General features: G+C 41.1%; 1 protein-coding gene and 1 pseudogene across 1 annotated transcript in view; one reads left to right on the top strand and one right to left on the bottom strand.

Annotated features, from left to right (window-relative positions):
• MINDY2 (MINDY lysine 48 deubiquitinase 2) overlaps positions 1-23,951 on the top strand; it is a 69,093-nt gene that overhangs the window by 22,670 nt on the left and 22,472 nt on the right. Inside the window, exons 3-5 of the mRNA XM_070421852.1 lie at positions 3,201-3,265; positions 11,119-11,277; positions 16,462-16,564. Coding sequence (XP_070277953.1) covers positions 3,201-3,265; positions 11,119-11,277; positions 16,462-16,564 — 327 coding nt within the window. The remainder of the gene's footprint in view (positions 1-3,200; positions 3,266-11,118; positions 11,278-16,461; positions 16,565-23,951) is intronic.
• On the bottom strand, positions 22,429-23,296 carry LOC139014710 (TATA-box-binding protein pseudogene; annotated as a pseudogene).

Raw genomic sequence — 23,951 nt, 5'->3', positions numbered from 1 at the left:
GAATTAGAAAATAAAGGTTGTATTATAAAAAATTTCATCAACTTGTTAGTGGTTTGGGAGGCTAGGTGAGAAGCTGGTATTATATATAACTGTTTATATCAAAATAAATACCAGGTAAATTAAAGATTTAAACATTAAAAAAGATAAACAAAGTTATATGAAGAAGGCATATGTGAATGTTTCTATATTTTTTAAAAATTGATTTTAGAGAGAGGAAGTAGGGGAGAGAGAGAGAAACATTGATGTGAGAAACATCCATCGACTGCCATCCTCACATGCACAACCTGGTTATGTGCCCTGACTGGGAATCAAACCCACCATCCTCTGGTGTATGGGATGACTTCTCCAACCAACTGAGCCACACTGGCCAGGGACGTTTTTATACTTTTAAGATTTGAAGATCTTTCTACACATGACATCCAACCAAGAAGAATTTGACTATATTAAAATTAAATATTTCTGTATCACACAAAAAATAGATAAAAAAGCATAACCATAAAGTTAGAAGCCAATATGGGGGGGAAATATTTACCACATATATAATAATAAATGTTCTAATTTCTCTAATTGAAAAAGAGCTTTTAAAGTTCAGTAATAAATAATACTTGTGTAGGCAGACAATTAAAAAAAAGAGTATATATAGTTAATACATAATTAAAAAGACAAAACATAGATAAGGCACTGCAGATGTTAAAATGGAGCTACATATATTTAAAAGGTGCCACATATACCAAAAGTCATATATATATTAAATAGGTGATACCAAATAAAAATACATATATAAAATATATCAATTTTTTAAATGCAAAAAATTTTTGTTTACTTCTCAGAATGGTGCAAACATTTAGAAGATTGATAACACCCATTCTTGGAAAGGTAATGGGGTAATAGTTATGTTATTAATAACAGTGAAACTTGGTACAGCCATTTAGAGCTTTATTGTAGCAACATGGAAAGATGCTCAAATATATTATAAACTGGAAGAAAGAGAAAGCTCAAAAGCATTAGAGTATGTAATTGAAAAAAATATATGAGACTATCCTGGCCAGTGTGGCTTGGTTGGAGAGTTGTCCCAGAAACTGAAGGGTTGCGGGTTCAATTCCCGGTCAGGGCACATAACTAGGTTGTGGCATTGGGTTTGATCCATGGTTGGGGTGCATCCAGGGTGTGGGGACTGATTGATGTTTCTCTCTTACTTTGATGTTTCTCTTCCTTTCTCTCTAAAATCAATGGACATATCCTCAGGTGAGGATTAAAAATATATATATACTAGAGGCCCGGTGCACAAAAATTTGGGCACTCGGCGGGGGGGGAGGGGGGGAGTGCATCCCCTAGCCCGGCTTGTGCCCTCTCACAGTCTGGGACCCCTCGGGAGGTAATGACCTGCTGACTTAGGCCTGCTCCTGGGTGGCAGAGGGGGCAGGCCCAATCCCTAAGTGCAGCCCCTGGTCAGGCTCAGAGCAGGGCCGATTGGGGAGTTGGGGCGCCACTCCGTCATGCACAGAGCAGGGCGGATCAGAAGGTTGCGATGCCACCCTCAGTCACTTTCAGGGTAGACTGATTGGGGGGTTGGGTCACTGCCCCCTGTTACACTCAAGGCAGGGTCGATGGCGAGGTTGCGGTGCCACCCCCTGTCATGCACAGAGCAGGGCCGATCAGGGGGTTGGGGTGCTGCCCCCTGTCACACACAGAGCAGGGCCCATCAGGGGGTTGGGGCGCTGCTCCCTGTCACTCACAGAGCAGGGCCAATCAGGGGGTTGGGGCGCTGCTCCCTGTCACTCACAGAGCAGGGCCAATCAGGGGGTTGGGGTGCTGCCCCCTGTCACTCACAGAGCAGGGCCCATCAGGGGGGTTGGGGCGCTGCCCCCTGTCACTCACAGAACAGGGTCCATCAGGGGGTTGAGGAGCTCCCCCCTGTCACTCACAGAGCAGGGCCGGTCAGGGGGTTGGGGTGCTGCCCCCTGTCACTCACAGAGTAGGGCCGATAGAGGAGCTGGGGCACCACCTCCTGTCACACACAGAGCAGGGAAGATCAGGGGGTTGGGGCGCTGCACCCTGTCACACTCAGGGCAGGGCCAATGGGGAGGTTATGGCTCTATCCTGTCACACACAGAGCAAGGCCCGTGGAGGGGGGTTGGGGCGCCACCCTCTATTACCCACAGAGCAGGGCCGATTAGGGGGTTGGGGCACCGCCACTGTCACACTCAGGGCAGGGCCAATGGAGAGGTTATGGCTCTACCCTGTCACACACAGAGCAGGGCCCGTGGGGGCAGGGGGTTGGGGCACTGCACCCTGTCACACACAGAGCAGGGCCGATCAGGGGGTTGGTGAGCTGCACCCTGTCAAACACAGAGCCGCAGGGCAATCAGGGGATTGGGGAGCTCCCCCCTATCAGGCACAGAGCAGGGCTGATCAGGGGGTTTGGGCGCTGCCCCCTGTCACACACAGAGCCGCAGGGTGATCAGGGGGTTTGGGCGCTGCCCCCTGTCACGCTGATCCCGGTGCCGGGAGCCTCACTGCTCCCCTGATCCCGGTGCTGGGAGGCATATTACCCTTTTACTATGTAGGATAGAGGCCTGGTGCACGGGTGGGGGCCGGCTGGTTTGCCCTGAAGTGTGTCCTGGATCAGGGTGGGGGTCCCCACTGGGTGCCTGGCCAGGCTGGCTGAGGGGCTGAGGGCTGTTTTCCCGCTGGCAGTTGACTAAAAGCTTCCAACTGCTCCTTGTTTTCTTTTTTTTTTTTTTATTCTGGGCCAGCTTTAGCTCTGAGGCCTCGCTGCTGAAAACATGGATACAATGTTGCGGTCCGGAGCTGACTGAAAGCCGGTTTTGTTTAGCTTCTTATTTGCAACACAGTAATAGTTGCTTAGAGTTGCAGTTGAGAGGCCAGCAAGTGAGGCGGGGAACATTGGAGTCTGCAGTTCCTGGAGGAAGCAAGCCTCCCTGCTCGCTTCAGTGCATGGCTGCCGACCGCCATCTTGGCTGACAGTTAATTTGCATAAGGATACGCTGATTAGCCAATGGGAAGGGTAGCGGTTGTACGCCAATTACCATGTTTCTCTTTTATTAGTGTAGATGTGAGACTAAGATCAATTTTCTCTGATTAGAATTAGGTGGTTAATTTTATATGTCACTTATTGCTCTAATTTAAAATTTAAATCTAATCTTTTTTAAAGGCAATTTCACAATTTCTTTTTACAGGAGATTACATGCTTGATGCAAAGCCAAAAGAAATTTCAGAAATTCAACGTTTAAATTATGAACAGGTAATATAAACAATTTTTATTATATTAAAATATGTAATTTTTAACTTAAGGATGTATTCATTGATCTCTATCAATGGCCAGTCTCTGTTTTATATGAATATATATACTATAAAGAATGAAACATAGATATTATTCTACAGGCCTACGTAGAATGGTAACCTGGTATTTTCTTTGCAAAGTTGATTTTCAAGTGATTTTGTCTTTGATTCATCTTTCCTCATGTTATTTAAAGTAAGCAGTTGTTAGATACTGTTTGCTACAACTTTGAAACAAAAACTTTACCATTAGCTTTGAGAGTAGTAATGTATCAAGCTGATATTGCTAAGTGTAAGCTGGTGTTTAATGTTCCACAGGTATGATGTAATATGTTCTATTTTATGTGAGCAGAAATGGTCAAGCCTAAATTTGAGGAAGACAAATGCAGAGCTGTAACCTTCCTAATTAAACCCTTTTTACCAGAAATTGTAATGTAAACTAAGAGCATATTTTTCCCATTTTGCTTACACAAGGCAACATTGTGTTTGTGTGTTTCTATGACAGTTTTTTAAATGACTACAAGTAGATTTTTAAAATATTTTTATATGGCCCTAGCCAGTTTGGCTCAGTGGATTGAGCATAGGCCCATAGACTAAAGAGTCACGGGTTCAATTCTGGTCAAGGGCACATACCTCAGTTTCAGGCATCGATGTTTCTCTCTCTCTCCCTCTCTCTCCCCCTCCCTTCCACTCTCTAAAAATCAATGGAAAAATATCCTCGGGTGAGGATTAACAAAAAGATTAAAAAAAATATTTTGGTATGTTAGAAGTACCTTTGGGTGACCTCAACCCATGCACTAGGATGTTGCTGGTTCAATTCTCAGTCAGGGCACACACCCAGGTTGCGGGCTTGATCCCAATAGTGGGCGTGCAGGAGGCAGCTGATCCATGATGTTTCTCTCTCATTGATGTATCCCTCTCCCTTCCTCTTTCTAAAAATCAATAAAAACATATATAAGGGGAAAATTCTTTTTTTATTTTTTTAATTAAATCTTTATTGTTCAGATTATTACAGTTGTTCCTCTTTTTTCCCCCCATAGCGCCCCTCCACCCAGTTCCCACCCCACCCTCCGCCCTTACCCCACCCCCCACTGTCCTCATCCATAGGTGTACGATTTTTGTCCAGTCTCTTCCCGCACCCCCCACACCCTTCCCCCCCCCAGAATAGTCAGTCCACTCCCTTTCTATGCCCCTGATTCTATTATATTCACCAGTTTATTCTGTTCATCAGATTATTTATTCACTTGATTTTTAGATTCACTTGTTGATAGATGTGTATTTGTTGTTCATAATTTGTATCTTTACCTTTTTCTTCTTCCTCCTCTTAAAGGATACCTTTCAGCATTTCATATAATACTGGTTTGGTGGTGATGAACTCCTTTAGCTTTTTCTTATCTGTGAAGCTCTTTCTCTGACCTTCAATTCTGAATGATAGCTTTGCTGGATAAAGTAATCTTGGTTGTAGGTTCTTGGTATTCATCACTTTGAATATTTCTTGCCACTCCCTTCTGGCCTGGAAAGTTTCGTTGAGAAATCAGCTGACAGTCGTAGGTAACTTGTAGGTAACTGACTATTTTTCTCTTGCTGCTTTTAAGATTCTCTCTTTGTCTTTTGCCCTTGGCATTTTAATTATGATGTGTCTTGGTATGGTCCTCTTTGGATTTCTTTTGTTTGGGGTTCTCTGCGCTTCCTGGACTTGTAAGTCTATTTCTTTCACCAGGTAGGGGAAGTTTTCTGTCATTATTTCTTCAAATAGGCTTTTGATATCTTGCTCTCTCTCTTCTTCTGGCACCCCTATAATTTGGATGTTGGTACACTTGAAGCTGTCCCAGAGGCTCCTTACACTATCTTCATATTTTTGGGTTCTTTTTTCATTTTGCTTTTCCGGTTGGGTGTTTTTTGCTTCTTTGTATTTCAAATCTTTGACTTGATTCTTGCGCTCCTCTGGTCTGCTGTTGGGAGTCTGTATAATATTCTTTATTTCAGTCAGTGTATGCTTAATTTCTAGTTGGTCCTTTTTCATAATCTCGAGGGTCTCACTAGATTTCTTAAGGGTCTCACTAAATTTATCGGCAGTCTCACTAGACTTATTGAGGGTCTTACTAAATTTATCGGCGGTTTCTAGAAAATTCTTGAAAAACCTTAAAAGTGTGGTTTTGAACTCCTGATGGCCAGAGGCATTGATGTGCAGCAGGATTCTTTAGCCATCAACTATGACCTTCCCACCAACAGGGAAAACTATATCCACAGAATCAGTTGGGGTGGACCTTTTGGCCATAGGGTGTGGCTATTAATATGGTAACAGAAGAAAACAAGAGGACTTTTTGTTGTTGTTAATCCTCACTGGAGGATATTTTTCCATTTTCAAAGAGAGTGGAAGAATTGGGGAGAGACAGAGAGAGAGAGACATGTCGATTGGTTGCCTCCATACACATCCTGACCAGTGCTGGGGATTGAGCCTGCAACCAAGGTACATGCCCTTTACCGGAATTGAACCCGGGACCCTTCAGTCCACAGGCAGGTGCTCTATCCACTGAGCCAAACCAGGTAGGGCAAGAGGACTCTACAACACCTCCATTGAGGAGATGCCCCTCAATGTTGCTGACCTCATCTCAGAGGGGCTGGCCTGCTACCTTATCCCAGCCAGGGTTCTCAGTCCTTGGCAGGCTGAGGAGGAGCAGGAGGGGAGAGGGAATGGAGCCAAGGGATGGCTATCTTGTCATTTTATTTTATTTTCCTTTGAATAAATGTCACTTTTTGAGGCCAAAAAAATTAAAATAAATTTGCATGTAACTTTTGTTTTCTCCCAAAATTTAGCTACTAATAGCCTACTGTTGACCAGAACCCTTACCAATTATACTAGTAAACAGCCTATTAACACATATTTTATATCTTATAAGTATTTTTTACTGTATTATAATGAAATAAACTAGAGAAAAAAAATGTTAGGAAAATCATAATGAAAAATATATTATTGAATGTCAACTATAATTTAAAAATAAAGGAAATCATAAAGAAAAATACATTTACAGTATTTACTGAAAAAGATGTTTGTATAAGTGGATGCATGTAATTCAATCTCATGTTATTCTAGGGTCAACTATATTTGGGGAAACATAGTTATTAGAAAGGTGAAACTGGTGAAAGTCAAAGATTATATAATAACTAGAGGTCCGGTGCATAAATTTGTGCACAGGTGGGGTCCCTCAACCTGGCTGGTGATCGAAGCCTATTGAGGGGCCGGCCAGCTGGCCAGGGGGAGAGGCTGCAGGAGGTTGGCAGGCCAGGGAGAGGAGCCACCGGAGGGGCTGTGTACTGACCACCAGGGGCAGCTCCTGCATTGAGCATCTGCCCCCTGATAGTGCGTGTCATAGCGACTAATGGTTGCTTAGGCTTTTATATATATGTATATGTATGTATATGTATATATATATGTATGTATATGTATATATATATATAGGTAGATGTTATTCTGTTACACATTTTCTCATTCATAAATTTTAAATATTTGAATAATTTTTTTGTTCTTAGAATGGAATTTTATCAGTTATTTGGTAAAACAGAACTTTGTTCTTATGATCTAAATTTGTCTTTTTCAGATTTCAGAGAGAGTCCTGAGTTTTAACATAAAAGGATTTATTTTGTGTTCTCCCTTTCTACTATAAGCTCTCTAGTAGGCTATTGTCTACTCCTATTTTATATCTTCAGTATGTATCACAGAGTCTGATTAACAGTAGGGATTCAATAAAGTTTTATTAAATTTTATATATTGGCTTTTATTTGTTTCATCAAAAATATTCTTTAAGTATAGAGTGTGTGTCTATATTTATTGAGAAAACTGATATGCATAGAATGACTCCTTGAGTTGGCCAACGGTCTTTGTGATCCAGCCTCTGTCTCTCTCAGACTTCATCTCCCACCACTTTCCAGTTTACTTATTTTGTACTAGCCATGCTTGACTCCTTGCTGTTCCATGGACACAGTATTGAACTCATTTCTGCATCAGGGCTTTTGCACTAGTGTTCACTTTGTCTGGAATGTTTTTTTCCTAGAGCTTCCCAAGGCTCAGTATTTTGCTTGGTCACTATTTAGGTATCATTTTTAAAAAATGTTTTTATTCATTTTTAGAAAAAGAGGAAGGGAGGGAGAGAGAGATCAAAACATTGATGAGAGAGAAACATCATCAATCAGCTGCCTTCTTGAGCCCGCAGCCCAGGAATGTGCCCTGACCAGGAATCCACCCAGCAACCTCCTGGTGCATGGTTTGATGCTCAACCATTGAGCCATACCGGCTGGGCTAGGTGTCATTTTTAAAGAGCCCTCTCCCCCTTTTTAAAGCACTCTAAGTTCACAGCAAAATTAATAAAAAGTACAAAGTTCCCATATACCTCTGGTCTCCAAATACACACCCATAATCTCCCTGACTATCAACATCCTGTATCAGAGTGGTACATTTGTTATAATTGATGAACCTACACTGATACATAATTAATACCCAAAGTCCATAGTTTACATTAGGGTTCATTCTTTGTGTTATATATTCTATGAGTTTGACCAATATATAATGACATGTATCCATCATTATAGTATCATACATAATAGTTTCACTGCCCTAAAAATCCTCTGTGCTCTGCCTATATATCCCTCCCTCCTCCTAACCTCTGGCAACCACTGATCTTGCTGTCTGCATTGTTTTGTCTTTCTCACATTGTCATTTGTAATCATAGAGCATATAGCCACATTCCAGACAAAGTGGACGCTAGTGCAAAAACTCTGATGCGAAATGAGTTCAATACTGTGTCCATGGAATAGCAAAGAGTCAAGCATGGCTACAACAAAATAAATGAAATAATTTCAAATTGGTTTCTTTCACTTAGTAATAATATACATTTAAATTTCCTCCATGTCTTGATAGCTCATTTCTTTTTCTTTTGTGGTTAAAAAAGATAAAATTTAGTCTTGTAACCATTTTAAATGTATAATTCAGTAATGTTAACCATGTTCACATTGTTTTGTAACAGATCTCCAGAACATTTTTATCTTGTAAAACTGAAATTCTGTACCCATGAAACAATTCCTCAGCTCTCTTTCTCTCCAGGCCTCAACCACCATCATTCTACTTTCTGTTCCCATGATTTTGTCTACTCTGGATATTTCATATAAGTAGAATAATGCAGAATTTGTCCTTTTGCAATGGCTTATTTTATTCAGCATGATGTCCTCAAGTTTCATCCATATTGTAGCATATAATAGGATTTCCTTCTTTTATTAAGGCTGGATAATATTCCATTGTATGTATATACCACATTTTCTTTACATATATGTCAATAGCCATGTGGATTGATTCTACCTCTTGGCTGTTGTGAATAATGCTGCAATAAATCTAGGTGTACAAATATCTCTTCAAGACACTGCTTTCAATTGTTTTGGATATATACCTAAAAGTGGAAGAGGCCTTTTTTGACTAGAAACTTTTGTCTTTAGGCTTCCTGGTCTAAAATCGGTCCCTCACCCCTGTCACTCTGTACATCCTTGTCCTGCTCAATTTTTCTTACCAATACTTGATATTATATTATGTGTTTACTAGTGGCCTGGTGCATGGATTCATGAACATTGAAAGGAAATTAATTAGAAGAAAGATTCATGCAGCAATTACGTTACTGCAAAAAATTACATGTCAAAATAGTATATATAATATCTATATATATAAAGAGCCAGGGGCCATCACAACTGAACAATGACCAAACAGGCGTGGGGCGACAAGGCCGGCAGGGGGGTTAGTGAGGGACAACAAAACGACTGAGCAGCAGGCTGTGTGGGGCAACCAGGCCAGCAGGGACGGGCAGTGTGGACAACCAAACAACTGAGCAGCAGGCTGTGTGGGGTGACCAGGCCGGCAGGGGGGTTAGTGAGGGACGACCAAACGACAGAACAGGCTATGTGGGGTGACCAGGCAGGCGGGGGGGAGGGGGGAGATGGGGAATGAAGGGTGACCAGGCTGGTAGGGGGGGCAGTGAGGGGCAACCAGGCCTGGGGGGGCATTTGCGGGTGACCAGGCCAGCAGCCAGAGGCGGTTAGGGGTGATCAGGCTGGCAGGGGTCCAGTAGAGGCGATCAGGCAGGCAGGTGAGCAGTTAGGAGCCAGCAGTCCTGGATTGTGAGAGGACATCCCCCAAGGGGTCCTGGATTGGAGAGGGTGCAGGCTGGGCTGAGGGGACACCCCCCCCCCCTTGTGCATGAATTTTGTGCACCAGGCCTCTAGTAGTATTTTAAAATTAAAACACATGTGCAATTGGCGCCAGTGAGAGCTTTATATGTAACATGCATGCACAAGTCAACGTTTATTTTTTTATTTTAAATTTTTTTTATTTTTTTTTAAATATATTTTATTGATTTTTTTACAGAGAGGAAGGGAGAGAGAGAGTTAGAAACATCGATGAGAGAGAAACAATGATCAGCTGCCTCCCGCACATCTCCCACTGGGGATGTGCCCGCAACCCAGGTACATGCCCTTGACCGGAATCGAACCTGGGACCCTTCAGTCCGCAGGCCGACGCTCTATCCACTGAGCCAAACCGGTTTCGGCCAACGTTTATTTTTAAATTGCCAGGGCACATCATATGCACCAGCTGGTCAGACAGACGGACGGTCTGTCACTTAGCCTTTTATGAATATAGAATATACTTGTCTCTCACAGTAGCATTAGTTGCATGAGATCAGAAACTTTGTCTATTTTGTTCTATATATATATAGTTTTTTAATCTTTACTGTTGAAAGTATGTCCCTTTTATTCCCCATTGACCCTATCTAGCTCACCCCACCCCCACCCTAGACCTTCACCACATTATTGTCTGTGTCCATGGGTTATACATATGTATGCCTACCAGTTCTTTGGTTGATCTCTTCCCACCCACCCACCCACCCCCACTTTCCCTCTGAGATTTGACAGTCTGTTCTATGTTTCTCTGTCTCTGGATCTATTTTGTTCATCTCTGGTTTATTTTGTTCATTAGATTTCATATATGAGTGAGATCATCCTATCTAATAATAGACAAACATGGTAATTGACCGTACCTTCGGTACGCCTCCCATTGGCTAATCAGTGCGATGTGCAAATTAACCGCCAACAAAGATGGCGGCTAATTTACATACTGCAGGCAGGGCAGGACAGCGCCATCCCGCCTGCCCCGCTGCCATCTGGGCCTACTATTTGCCACCTGGGGCGGTGGGGCGGGACAGCGCCATCCTGCCTGCCCTGCTGCCATCTGGGCCTGCGATCTGTGATCCGGGGCAGTGGGCATTCCGTGTGCTACCCGACCCGGGGCGGCCTGGCAGGGCAGCAGCGATCCGCTGGCCTGCCCAGGCGTCCTGTGTGCAACCTGACCCAGGGTGGCGGGGCGGGACAGCGTGGCTCCTCTGTCACCCCAACTTCCTCATCACAGCTCCCTTGGGGGCCTAAACCTTTAGTCGGACATCCCCCGAGGGCTCCCTGGCTGCCAGAAGGATGTCTGACTGCAAGCTTAGGCCTGATCCCCTGGGGAGTGGGCCTAAGTTGACAGGTGGACATCCCCCAAGGGGTCCTGGACTGCAAATGGGCGCAGGCTGGGCTGAGGGACCCCCCGGCCCCGAGTGCACAAATTTTTGTGCACCGGGCCTCTAGTATTATTATATATTTAGAACTCAGATTGGTGTCTGGCACATAGTACATACTTAATAAAAATAAAAAATGGAAAATTAGAAGGAAATGTCTTGCATGTAAATATCTTCTTTATTGCTGTTTCCTTTTTCTTATTGTTACCCTTTCCTTTTCTGTTTTCAGAATATGAGTGATGCTATGGCAATCTTGCACAAACTACAGACAGGCTTGGATGTAAATGTAAAATTCACTGGTGTTCGAGTGTTTGAATATACACCAGAATGCATAGTATTTGATCTTCTTGATATTCCTTTATACCATGGGTGGTTAGTGGACCCTCAGGTAAGTAGAAAATTTTAAATTATATAAACACAAACTTAGTAAAATGCTATTACTTTGGCAAATTAATTTAGATTATATTTTTTGGTACTTTTTTTTAAGGGAATTTTTTTTTAATTTTTATTATTATTTTTTAATCAGAGAGGAAGGGAGAGGGAGAGATAGAAACATAAATGATGAGAGAATCATTGATCGTCTGCCTCCTGCATGCCCCCCACTGGGGATCGAGCCCTCAACTGGGGCATGTGACCTTGATCGGAATCGAACCTGGGACCTTTCAGTCCACAGGCTGATGCTCTATCCATGGAGCCAAACCGGCTAGGGCTGATACTTATTTTTGTTTTTACCTGGAATGAGCCAAATTGAGAGGTTAAGGAAGCAGTCCTCCAGACTGGTAAACCTGCCCAAGCCCAAGACTTCTGAGTGTCCCTTCAGGGAGTTAGGGGCCAACTCAATTAGGGCCATACCAGCTAGGCTTTACTTGTTTTTTATGAACCTGACTATACATTCTTTTTACACACATGAAAATTTAGATTTCAAGACTGAATTTATATAAATGCCATTTCTCTTTAAAGTAAATTATAGTTTTAATACAATCCCAAACAAAATCCCAGCAGATTGTGGGAGTAGTTTTAGAATGTGAAAAGTGGATTCTACAATTTATATGGAAATAAAAAGATCTAGGAATAGAAGCCAAGATATTCTTTTAAAAAATAAAAAAGTATGTTTTTATTGATATTAGAGAAGGAAGAGGGACAGAAAGATAGAGAAACATCAATGTGAGAGAGTAACATCCATCAACTGCCTCCTGCACACCCCCTACTGGGGATCAAGCCTACAACTGGTCTTATGCCCTGAGAGAGATTTGAACCAGCAACCATTTGGTGCATGGATGATGCTCAAACAACTGAGCCTCACCAGCTAGGGCAAAGTCAAGATATTCTTGAAGCAGAATAAGTAGGGAGGACTTGCTCTTCCAGATACAAAATATTTTAACGATTGTAGTTAAGAAAGACTGTGAATTGGGGCTCCAGTGGCGCAATCGGTTAGCGCGCGGTACTTATAAGAAAGACTGTGAATATATAGACAGAATTAGGGCACTGTAAGGTAATGGGGGAAAGGTAGTCCTTTCAATAAAAGGTGCTAAGACAATTAGATATGTAAATAGTTAGCCATTCTAATCCAAGTTAAGACTTGCATAAGAATTTAAATAAAGAAATTATGCAAACCAGAAAAAAAATAGCCAGTTAGATAGCCAATTCAAATTTCTAATTAGATAGCCAATTAGAAAAAAATGAAGTTGTTTCCCCCAAATCACACGATAAAATTCTATTCCATGTGCACTTATCTTTTAACTGTAAAAAATAAAATTATATAAGTTTGAGAATATGTTTTTAACCTTAATGATAAGAAAAGGTTCTAAAACAAGACACAAATGTATTAACTATGAAGAACATAGGTGGAACAAGACTACATTAAAATTGAGAATTTGTATTTGTCTGAAGAAATTCCAAAGAGAATGTAAACATAAACCACAGAGTAGAAGATGATCACAACTTACATTAGGATGAATATCCAGAAAGTATAAAGTGCTCCTACAGGTACTTTTTTAAATGGTAGGCCATCCAGTAAAAAAAGGAGCAAATGATTTGAATAGGCACTTCACAAGAATGGATATGCAAGTGGCCAGTGAACATATGAACTAGCCATCCAGGAAATGCAAATTATAACCAAAATGAGATACCACTCTGCACACATCAGGATGGCTATCATCTAAAAGTCTGACAATACTAAATGTTGGAGAAGATGTGCATTGTATTATCATTTCCTGCTGAAGAGAATGTGAATTGGCTGTGTACCTTGGAAAGCAGTTTGAAGTTATCTAGTAAAGGTGAGGATAAGGATATCCTAATATTCAGAAATTTGACAATGCATATCCTAGAGAAATTCTTGATATGTGGAACAAGATAAGTGTACAAGAATATTCATAACAGTATTATTTGTTGTAGCCCCAACTGAAAACAACTTAGGTAGCTGTCAAAAGATGAAATATTATAGAACAATGAAAAAGAACAGTTGCATACAACTACCTAGCATATTATGTATTTGATTATTTGGTTTATTGTTTGTGTTTGTTCCAGAATATAAACTCTATGAAAGCATAGAACATTTGTCTTGTTCTCTGCTGCATCTGTAATTTCTCTAACAGCACCTAGTATACAGTAGTGTATAAAAGGCACCCAAATGAATTAATTGAATGAAATATTAATACAGAGATTCAGCCTATGAAAACTTGAAATTTTGTATTGTTCATTGTTAGTATATAGATGTAAAATTGATTTTTGCACATTGATCTGGTATTTGTTATTCTAGTTGTATTTTAGTGGATTCCTTAGGGTTGAAAATTCAGGTTCTTTGGAAAGACAACGAAGTTGACTCACTAAAGAAATGCTCTAAACAGTGTAAGTGTTAAGAAAAAGACTGAAGCTCTAGCTGGTTTGGCTCAGTTGATAGAGTGTCGGCCTGCAGACTGAAGGGTCCCAGGTTCGATTCCAGTTAAGAGCACATGCCCGGGTGGTGGACTCGATCCCCAGTGTGGGGCGTGCAGGAGGCAGCTGATATTCTCTCATCATTGATGTTTCTATCTCTTTTTCCCTCTCCCTTCCTTCCTCTCTTAAATCAATAATACACACACACACACACACACACACATGTGTGTGTGTGTGTGTGTGTTTAAAAAAAGAAAAAGAATGAAAATCTAAAAGAACTGTGCCCTCCATTTGCTTCTTAAGGGTTTAAGTTTTCATTTTAAATGTATCAAAGCTGGAAGTCATACTCTTTTGTGTGATTTACATAGACTCGTAGCCAAAAGATCCTCTTTCAAAGAAAAACCTTATTTTACTCTGCATCGAAAGATTGACAAGTGAATACATTTATGTGCTTTTAGTTAATATGAAATGTTTTAGATACGTATGTAACATTTTCCATAATTCACTGCTTTGACTTTTTCAATTTACTGGTCTTCTCAACCGACCATCAGTTCCACTTGCATGGTTAAGAGGCCTTTTACAAAACATGGTAGAATTTTGCAGGAATCCTATATAATGAAAGCCTAATATGCTAAGTGTCTGGCCGTCCGTTCAATCAATCAAAGCGTAATATGCTAATGATATGCTAAGGCTGCTCAACCGCTTGCTATGATGTGCACTGACCACCAGGGGATAGTCACTCTACCGGTCAACCAGTCGCTATGACGTGCACTGACCACCAGGGGGCAAAAGCTCTGACTGGTAGATTAGCTTGCTGCTGGGGTCTAGCCGATTGGGACTAAGCGAGATGGGCTGGACATGCCCTGGAGCCCTCCCCTGGTCCTTCCCTGGCTGGCCAACCTCCCGCATCCCTCCCCGGCCCTGATTGTGCACCGGTAGGGTCCTCGACCTGTGGCCTGCGCCCTCTCGCAATCCAGGACCCCTCGGGATGTCAGAGAGCCAGTTTCAGCCCGATCGCACAGGCCAGGCCTAGGGACCTCGTGCACCAGACTAAAAGAAATAAATTATAGCCTAGAGCAGAGCAGTTGTTCTCAAATTTTGCTATTCAGCAGTGGAATAAAACTTAGACAATTGAGAAGCAACTTGAGCCTGGAATTCTTTTAAATCTTTTTTAAAAATTAATTTTAGAGAGGGAGGATGGAGTGGAGGAGAGAAAGAAACATCCAGGTGAGAGAGAGACATCAACTGGTTGCCTCTCGCATGAACCCCGATCTGGGATCAAACCACCACCTAGGTATGTACCTTGATCGGAATCAAATCTGTAACCTTCCAGTGCACAGATGACACTTCAACCAACTGAGCCACACTGGCCAGGGCCTAAACCTTTTTAATAAGCTTCCTAGTTTGGGAACTACTGTCCAGAGTATTTCTTGTGCAGATATATGTTAAGACTTACGATGTTCAAAGAGTAAGTATTCAAGAAGATCATTTGGATGTTGAAAGAAAATATCGACCCTCTTATTTTTTATATCATTGTATTAATTTGTACTTGTTTTATTATGGATATATTATATTAATATAGTAGTACATGTAAATCATTTATAAAGATATTTTAGGGATGGGAGGGCAAACAAAATAAGTTGTTGAGACAGCAGAAATCTATTTTTCTTCAATAATCAAAACAAAGTATAATGGAGAGAGAGTAGAGATGCCCAATTTTATATTCCTATAACTTAAAACATTGAATTCACTTTTCTAGTGAACCTCCAAAGACAAATATTAAATAAGAATCATTAGGCAAAAACTGTCCCTGATTAATATACATTAACTTTTCTTCAGGAAAATAAAGTTAGTTGTGTCTACTCATTTTCACTATACTTGGCTAGGAAGTAAATCCTATATAATAAGAGACTAATATTCAAATCAACCGAACAGCGGAACGACCAGTTGCTATGACACGCACTGACCACAAGAGAGTAGATGCTCAACATAGGAGCTGCCCTCTGGTGGTCAGTGCACTCACACAGGGCGAGCGCTGCTCCGCCAGAAACTGGGCTCACGGCTGGCGAGCGCACGGCGGTGGCAGGAATCTCTCCTGCCTCCGCAGCAGTGCTAAGGACGTCTGACTGCCAGCGGGCCTAAGCCGTCAGTTGGACATCCCCTGAGGGCTCCTGGACTGCGAAAGGGCGCTGGCCAGGCTGAGGGACCCCCCCCCCCCCCACACACACACACACACACACACACTCTAGTAATAAATAAAATGGGAAAACTTTAATCTCATAAATTAGCATCCTTATATTCACCTTGCTTTAAATGCAGAATATTTGTATTTCAGAATGGAAAAAAACTGAGCTTTTCTTATTTTTCCTCCTTAAATGGTTTATTTTTTATTTTAATCACTTAAATGCATCTTTACAACCTTAGGAAATAAAGTTGCATGTAATAAACCCATTTAATTATTTTTTGCATAATTAACATACAAGTGAGCACTATTTTCCTTTTTTAAAAATATTTTTTATAATATAGCTGTAAACAAAACTGAAAACAGTTGGGTGTTAATTTTAGTGTTGATTTTTTTCATAAATAATATTTGTATCTTTAGTATTGTATTAGAATAAAACCCTAAAGAGTGATATTGGTTTCTTTGTTATTGTTTTTAATCTTATCATGATTAGTAAGACAGTCATTTGTTTTCTAGATTGATGACATTGTAAAAGCTGTTGGTAACTGCAGCTACAACCAACTAGTGGAGAAGATCATCTCTTGTAAGCAGTCAGACAATAGTGAGCTGGTTAGTGAAGGTGGGTGAGTGCTGCTATTACCTGACTTATTCTTGGCAAAATGAATTGTCTGATAATTTAAGATCTTTCAAATGTCTTAAAACAGAAGTGTTGCCACTTTTATAGGAATTAAGTAATTTTTCATAAAGGTGCCAGTGAAAGGTTTTTCCTAGAAACCTTTTCACTTGACTTGTACAATGAGGCCTGGATTTTAATAAAGGTCTTTAGAATCTCTACTTAGCTTTTTTTAATCCTCACTGGAGGATATTTTTCCATTGATCTTAGAGAGAGGAAAAGACAAGAGAGAAATACCGATGTGAGAGAAACACATCGATTGGTCGCTTCCTGCCCGGGCCATGGAGGATCCTGCAACTAAGGTACATGCCTGTGGCTTGAATCAAACCTGGGACCCTTTGGTCCGCAAGCCGATGCTCTATCCACTGAGCCAAACCGACTAGGGCTCTCTTGTCAGCTTTGATACGGAAAATTATCAGGGGTAACTGATAATTGCTTTTTTAAAAAATTATTATTATTTGGGAGTACTACATGAACTTTATAATTCATTCTGGACACTTCAGTTGACTGAGAAGAGTATCATGGTACTCAGTGTTCATTTTAGTAGGGCTCTGCCTTATGTTCAGTATAACATAGTATAGTAAAGCTCCATTCTTTTTTTTAATATATTTTTTATTGATTTCAGAGAGGAAGGGAGAGGGAGAGAGAGATAGAAGCATCCATGATGAGAGAGAATCATTGATCGGCTGCCTCCTACATGCCCCCCACTGGGAATCGAGCCCGAAACCCAGGCATGTGCCCTTAATTGGAATCGAACCCGGGACCTTTTATTCCGCAGGCCAGTGCTCTATCCACTGAGCCAAACCAGCTAGGGCTAAAGCTCCATTTTCAATCAAAGTATACCTTTGATCATTCAGTTATCCTAATCCTTAACTAATTAAAATTGCTAAATTCATCGCCATAGAAGCAATTTCATATTTTTCAGCTGTGTTTCAGTCAGTGAAGGGAAGGAGAAGAATGCTGTCAGGAGCCATAGCATTTGGATATACCTTCCCCATCACCCACTTCACTTTTTCATAAATATGTTCAAATACTGAGGTTGCTATTCTCTGTTTGTAGGGTAAATAAAAGGAAGAGAAATCATAAGTAGGGAGTGAGCTTCATTTTTCTTAGACACACAATTCTTTTACATGTGGTATACATTATATATTATAATAATATATATTACTATTATCATTTAAAAAAAAATAAAAACCAAGTTACTACAAGAGTATATGAGAACATATAAAAGAAGACATGTACATGAATCCCATACCATATTGATTAATCAGAACCCAACTAATTTTATTACTCCATTATCCAAGTTTAGCAAGAGGCAAGTAGCAAGAAAACACACAGTATTTTAATTGAGGCTTATCTTAGTCTTCTACTTGCCTTAAACACATAAATAAATATACAAGGATATTAATCATTGTTCTGTATAACAGCTCTTTCACTACAACCTAAGGCAGCAAAGTTTAAATTTTAGAGGGGAGAGACGCAATAAAACATTTGTTAAAAATATTTTCTCTAGCTCTAGCTGGTTTGGTTCAGTGGGTAGAGCGTTGGCCTGTGGACTGAAAGGTCCCAGGTTCAATTCTGGTCAAGGGCACATACCTCGGTTGCAGGTTCCTCCCTGGCCCAGGCCCGTGCAGGAGGCAACCAGTCGATGTGTTTCTCTCACATCTATATTTCTCTCTGTCTTTCCCTCTCTCTTCCACTCTCTCTAAAATTCAATGGAAAAATATCCTCGGGTGAGGATTAAAAAAAAAGAAAGAAAGACACAGAAGACAGATCGATAGCCCTAACCATTTGGCTCAGTGGATAGAGCATTGGCCTATAGACTGAAGGGTCCCAGGTTCGATTCCGGTCAAGGGCATGTACCTTAGTTGCGGGCACATCCCCAGTTGGGGATGTGCAGGAGGCAGTTGACCAATGTTTCGCTCTCATCCGTGTTCCTAACTCTCTGTCCCTCTCCCTTCCTCTCTGTAAAAAAAAAAAAATCAAAATATATATTTTTTTAAAAAGAAAACAGATTGATAAATGAATGACATTAAAACATTTTTAAAAAACCAAATATTTTCTCTCACTAGAACTTACCCAAGCTCTCTATGCACAACAAATGCACAACAACAACAAAAGCCCCAGTACCTTTTTCACTTCTCCTTTTTCTCAACCTGATGTTGCTATTATTATTATTATTATTAATTCTCTGACATTGATTTCCCAGGATAATGAAAACCAATAGCTAACTTATATTGTATTGATAACTTGAGAAGAAATCGTGTTAAAAACAAGGAAGGAATTATCTTCTTTTTTTGTTGTTGTTGTTGTTGTTGTTTTCTTTTTTTTTTAATTTTATTAAATCTTTATTGTTCAGATTACATTTGTTCCTCTTTTTTTCCCCATAACTCCCCTCCTCCCAGTTCCCGCCCCCCCCCCTCTGCCCTCACTCCCCACCCACTGTCCTCATCCATAGGTGCACGATTTTTGTCCAGTCTCTTCCCGCATCTCCCATTCCCCTTTCCCCCCCAAGAATAGTCAGTCCATTCCCTTTCTATGTCCCTGATTCATTATAATCACCAGTTCATTCTGTACATCAGGTTATTTATTCACTTGATTCCTAGATTTACTTGTTGATAGATGCATGTTTGTTGTTCATAATTTGTATCTTTACCTTTTTCTTCTTCTTCCTCTTCTTAAAGAATACCTTTCAGCATTTCATATAATGCTGGCTTGGTGGTGATGAACTCCTTTAGCTTTTCCTTATCTGTGAAGCTCTTTCTCTGACCTTCAATTCTGAATGATAGCTTTGCTGGATAAAGTACTCTTGGTTGTAGGTTCTTGGTATTCATCACTTTGAATATTTCTTGCCATTCCCTTCTGGCCTGCAAGGTTTCTGTTGAGAAATCAGCTGACAGTCGTATGGGTATTCCCTTGTAGGTAATTGAGTCTCTTTCTCTTGCTGCTTTTAAGATTCTCTCTTTGTCTTTTGCTCTTGGCATTTTAATGATGATGTGTCTTGGTGTGGTCCTCTTTGGATTCTTTTTGTTTGGGGTTCTCTGTGCTTCTTGGACCCGTAAGTCCATTTCTTTCACCAGGTGGGGGAAGTTTTCTGCCATTATTTCTTCAAATAGGTTTTCAATATCTTGCTGTCTCTCATCTCCTGGCACCCCAATAATTCTGATATTAGTGCGCTTGAGGCTGTCCCAGAGGCTCCTTACACTATCTTCATATTTTCGGATTCTTTTTTCATTTTGCTTTTCCGGTTGGGTGTTTTTTGCTTCTTCGAATTTCAAATCTTTGACTTGATTCTTGCGCTCCTCTGGTCTGCTGTTGGGTGTCTGTATAATATTCTTTATTTCAGTCAGTGTGTGCTTAATTTCTAGTTGGTTCTTTATCACAACATCGAGGGTCTCATTAGTTTTCGTGAGCCTCTCATCAAGTTTATTGGCAGCTTCTAGCACATTATTGCAAGCCCTCAAAATTGCATTTTTTAGCTCTATATCCTCCATTTCTGTCATGTTTTTTTGTCTCCGCATTTTTTATGCTTTCTTGGTGCACCCCCTAGTGGTCTTTGTGCGCAGTCTTTTTCTAGTTAAGCCTTGATTGTTGTAGTTAATACTAGAGGGATTTGACCACCAGGCCGACTGGCTATGAGAATCAGCTGTGGGAAAACTTCTGTCCTCTGGAGAGGTGCTAATCTAGCCTTTGCCTGAGGCGATCCAGCAAATGGCTCTGCGCAGGGTTTGGGCGGGGCGGGCTCAACAGGGCAGGCGGAGGGAGCAGTTATGGTTGCTCTCAGTGTTGTTCCCAGAGGCTCTGCTTCTCAGAACCCCAGCCACCGCTGCAAACCTCGGAGAGAAAGCTGCCCTCACGTTCCAACTGATGCCAGACAATCCCGCTTCTCCCGTTTGAGTCTGAGTCCCTAGAGACTTGCCCGGATCTGGAGCTCAGAGTCTGAGACTCCCTCCTGATTGAAAACGACAACCGCGCCCTCAGCCACCAGCCCGCTCTGCGCGCGCACCTCCGCACCTTTTTATTTTCCACACTGCGCCTCCTCTGAGCCTTGTTATGCTGTTCTCTCTCCTTCTAGTTGAAGAGTCTCTCCTCAGCCAGCTTTCCTGTGGTTCTGGGTGATGTCCATTCCGCTTTTAGTTGTATTTTTGAAGTGGTTGTTTGCGGCAGCAATCTCCGGTGTTTACCTATGCCGCCATCTTGGTTCCTCTCGGAATTATCTTCTTTAATGGTATAGAATTTTTGGGTAATATATACCAGAATTGATTAAATTATTGACATATACATTTTGTAGTGATGAAATTGTGCATATCAGATTCCCGTATCAAGGAATAATTGTATATAGAATTCACTATAATTAAAAAACTAAACTAGTTTTTTTTTTTTTTATAAGAAACTACAAGTGTGTAGTCTACTTGAAATAATTGTTTAACTCCAATGGTTACTTGTATAAGACACTAATAAATCTATACTAATAAGAGTAATATGCTAATTAGGGCAAACGTCCATTCAGACAAAGCCACAGTGGCTGTGAGGCCTGGGCTCATGGCAGCCTTGAGCCCTGGTGGCTGCGAGGCCCAGGGCTCATAGCAGCCGTGGGCTCAGGCAGCCATGGGCTCAGTTAGCTGTGAGGAGAAACATCTCCTGTGTGCTCAGGCAGCTGCGAGGCCCGGGGCTCAGGCCTTACAGCCGCCACGGCTGGCAGTGGCAGCAGCAGCAGGGTGAATGGGACGGTGCTTTCCCCTGATCAGCCTGGTCGCCTCCCACAGAGGGAGGCCAGACTGCAGCTTAGGCCCACTGCAGTCTTTCGTGCATTGGGCCTCTAGTCATATATAAAAGAAGAGGCCACAATGGACATTTTTACTTATAATGTAGCAGTTAGCTTCCCTCCATCATTTTCTTCATCATATTTTCTTGAGTATAGTTTTCAACTGAAGTAGTAGTTTGCTCTCTTTTCTATTTAGCCTACAACTGTAATTTTCCTTTTGAATCAATAAAATATCCAAAAGGTGATTATATTTTAGATATAATGCCTGAACCCACACAAAAAAATTATTTTTCTGACATTCGTGTTTGAAAATATCTCTTAGTTTCAGAAATTCAATACTAAATTAGTTTATCAAATTATTTTCCTTTATTACTAAAGAGCTATTAGAAAAGATGAAAGTACTGAGTGCCTTAAAGGATGTGAAGTTAAAAAGAGGGACACTAAAATTAGGCAAAAAGGAACAAAAAGAGGTAATAAGGTAAAAGGAAACTTGGCTTATTTAAAAACAGTATGATCACATAAATCTTATAAGTCATCATTTATAACATCAGCCTAACACTTTTATAAACAGCATTTATTGTCCAGAGTACTGAGAAGAGAAATATTTACAGCCGTTCGTGTTCATTAATACATCTGTTCTTTCCTGCAGTCCTGAGAAGGAGGAATGTGTCTGGCACAAAAATAAATTCTGGACTTACAAATTAGAAAGACAACAGTTTTAAAAAACTTTTTTACTTTTCTGGTAGAAATATAAAACCTGTGGTTTAGGAGGAAGAAAGCAAACAAAATTAAAAGTCCAGTCAATTGTAGAGGTGGCTTTAACACCAAAGTTTTGTTTCTTAAACCAATTTGTCAACAGCAGTAAGAGTTTAACATCTAAATCTAACATCAACGTAGACTGTCAACGCAGTGCAGCCATTACAGTAAGACAGGCACATGTGCAGGCTGCAATCCACACAGACCCAGGCTACCCTCAACACCACCACTTAAATGTACCAGAATTGATGAGTTTTTAAAACTAGAGGGTGGGAGGGCAAAACAGCCATTACATTGTCTTCCTGAAGTCCGTGAGGATAGAGTAGATGTTTTCAAAGGCTTCATAAACTTCTGCTCTGACTTTAGCACCTGTTAATACAACTTTTCCCAAAACAAAAATAAGGAGAACAATTCTGGGTTTGATCATCCTGTAGATTAAACCAGGAAATAACTCTGGCTCATAACTACTGAACTGTTGGTGGGTCAGCATGAGGCCTTCTAACCTTGTGGGGAACTTCACATTGCAACTCCACACCGTGTTCTGTATCTTGAAGTCCAAAAACTTGGCTGGGAAACCCAACTCTGTACAACTCTGGCATACTTTCTTCCTGCTAGTCTAGACCGGTCTTCATTCCTGGCACCGGTGCCCACCATCTTCCCAGAATTGAAGATCAGGGCTGTGGTCCGGGGCTCCTTTATTCTCATGATCACAGTAGCAAACCGCTTGGAATTATATGCAGTATTTCAGGCACGAAGTGCAATGGTCTTTAGGTCAGGTTTACAACCAAGATTCACTGTGGATACAGTATTTTGCAGCTGTGGCATGATCTCCGAGCTCTCAGAGGGCTGTGTGGTGGGGGTTAGGGGTGAAGGGTACAGGGTCGTGGTGCCTGGCATGACTGCAGTCATTAGAGTCTGTGAGTGGAAGAGCTGAATGTCTGTCCTGAGGCTCCTGATTCACCTGCTGGGCCTTTGACTGCTGCTGCTGCCCTTGCTGCTCCTCCAGAATGGACAGACTGTTGGTGTTCTGAATGGGCTGTGGAGTCAGCCCTGTGCCATACGGCATCATTGGGCTAAAGCTAGGGATTCCAGGAGTCATGTGCCCTGAGGGGAGGCCAGGACTTGGTATAGGGTGGCACCATATTGTTCTGATCCATGGCGACCTTTGCATTGGAGCTGCCTTGTCAGCCAGTCTTCCCCAGAGCATTCCCAGTGGAACTTCTAAGCAACTTCCTCAGCTCCCAGGGTTATCTTCAGACCAACAAAGTGAGGCTGCTCTGGAGTCACTGCAAATAGGAGCATCCACCCTAGAAGGCCTAGTCACATGGCCAGCGGCCCAGGCACGCACCATGGCAACCCTTCCCGACCCCTCTCAGGAAAATAATTTCTAATTTAAATTTATTTTCAGTGATATTATGTTATTGTTACCATTATATTATTTTTCACCCTACTTTATTATCATTAATAACAAAATTGAAATTTAATCTAAATATTGCAAATAAACTATTTGTCATTTGAAACAATGCAGATAAATAAACTGCTATGTAATGCTTAGAAGTGTTTGCCAAAATTTGTTTAATTAGTTGTGAAGTTAAAACTAGATTAGGTTTTTTAATATTCCACTAAAATCACAGAGTGTCACTGTTTAAGAGTTGGTAGAAGAATTAGAAAACATTGCTCTCTGTAGGTCCAAATTATCCTGCTTTATGGTTTGGGAAGAAATACAATTCAGTTTGCATTTAAAATAATCACTAAATTTTTTATTATTATTATTCGTGTTAGTATTAGTATTATTTTGAAAGAGAAAGGGAG

The sequence above is a fragment of the Myotis yumanensis genome, unplaced genomic scaffold (genome assembly GCF_028538775.1).
Source record: "Myotis yumanensis isolate MYYU_CA2020_CCGP unplaced genomic scaffold, mMyoYum1.0.hap1 SCAF_1, whole genome shotgun sequence".
Lineage (NCBI taxonomy): Eukaryota > Metazoa > Chordata > Mammalia > Chiroptera > Vespertilionidae > Myotis > Myotis yumanensis.
This window is presented reverse-complemented; position numbering and strand designations above follow the sequence as displayed.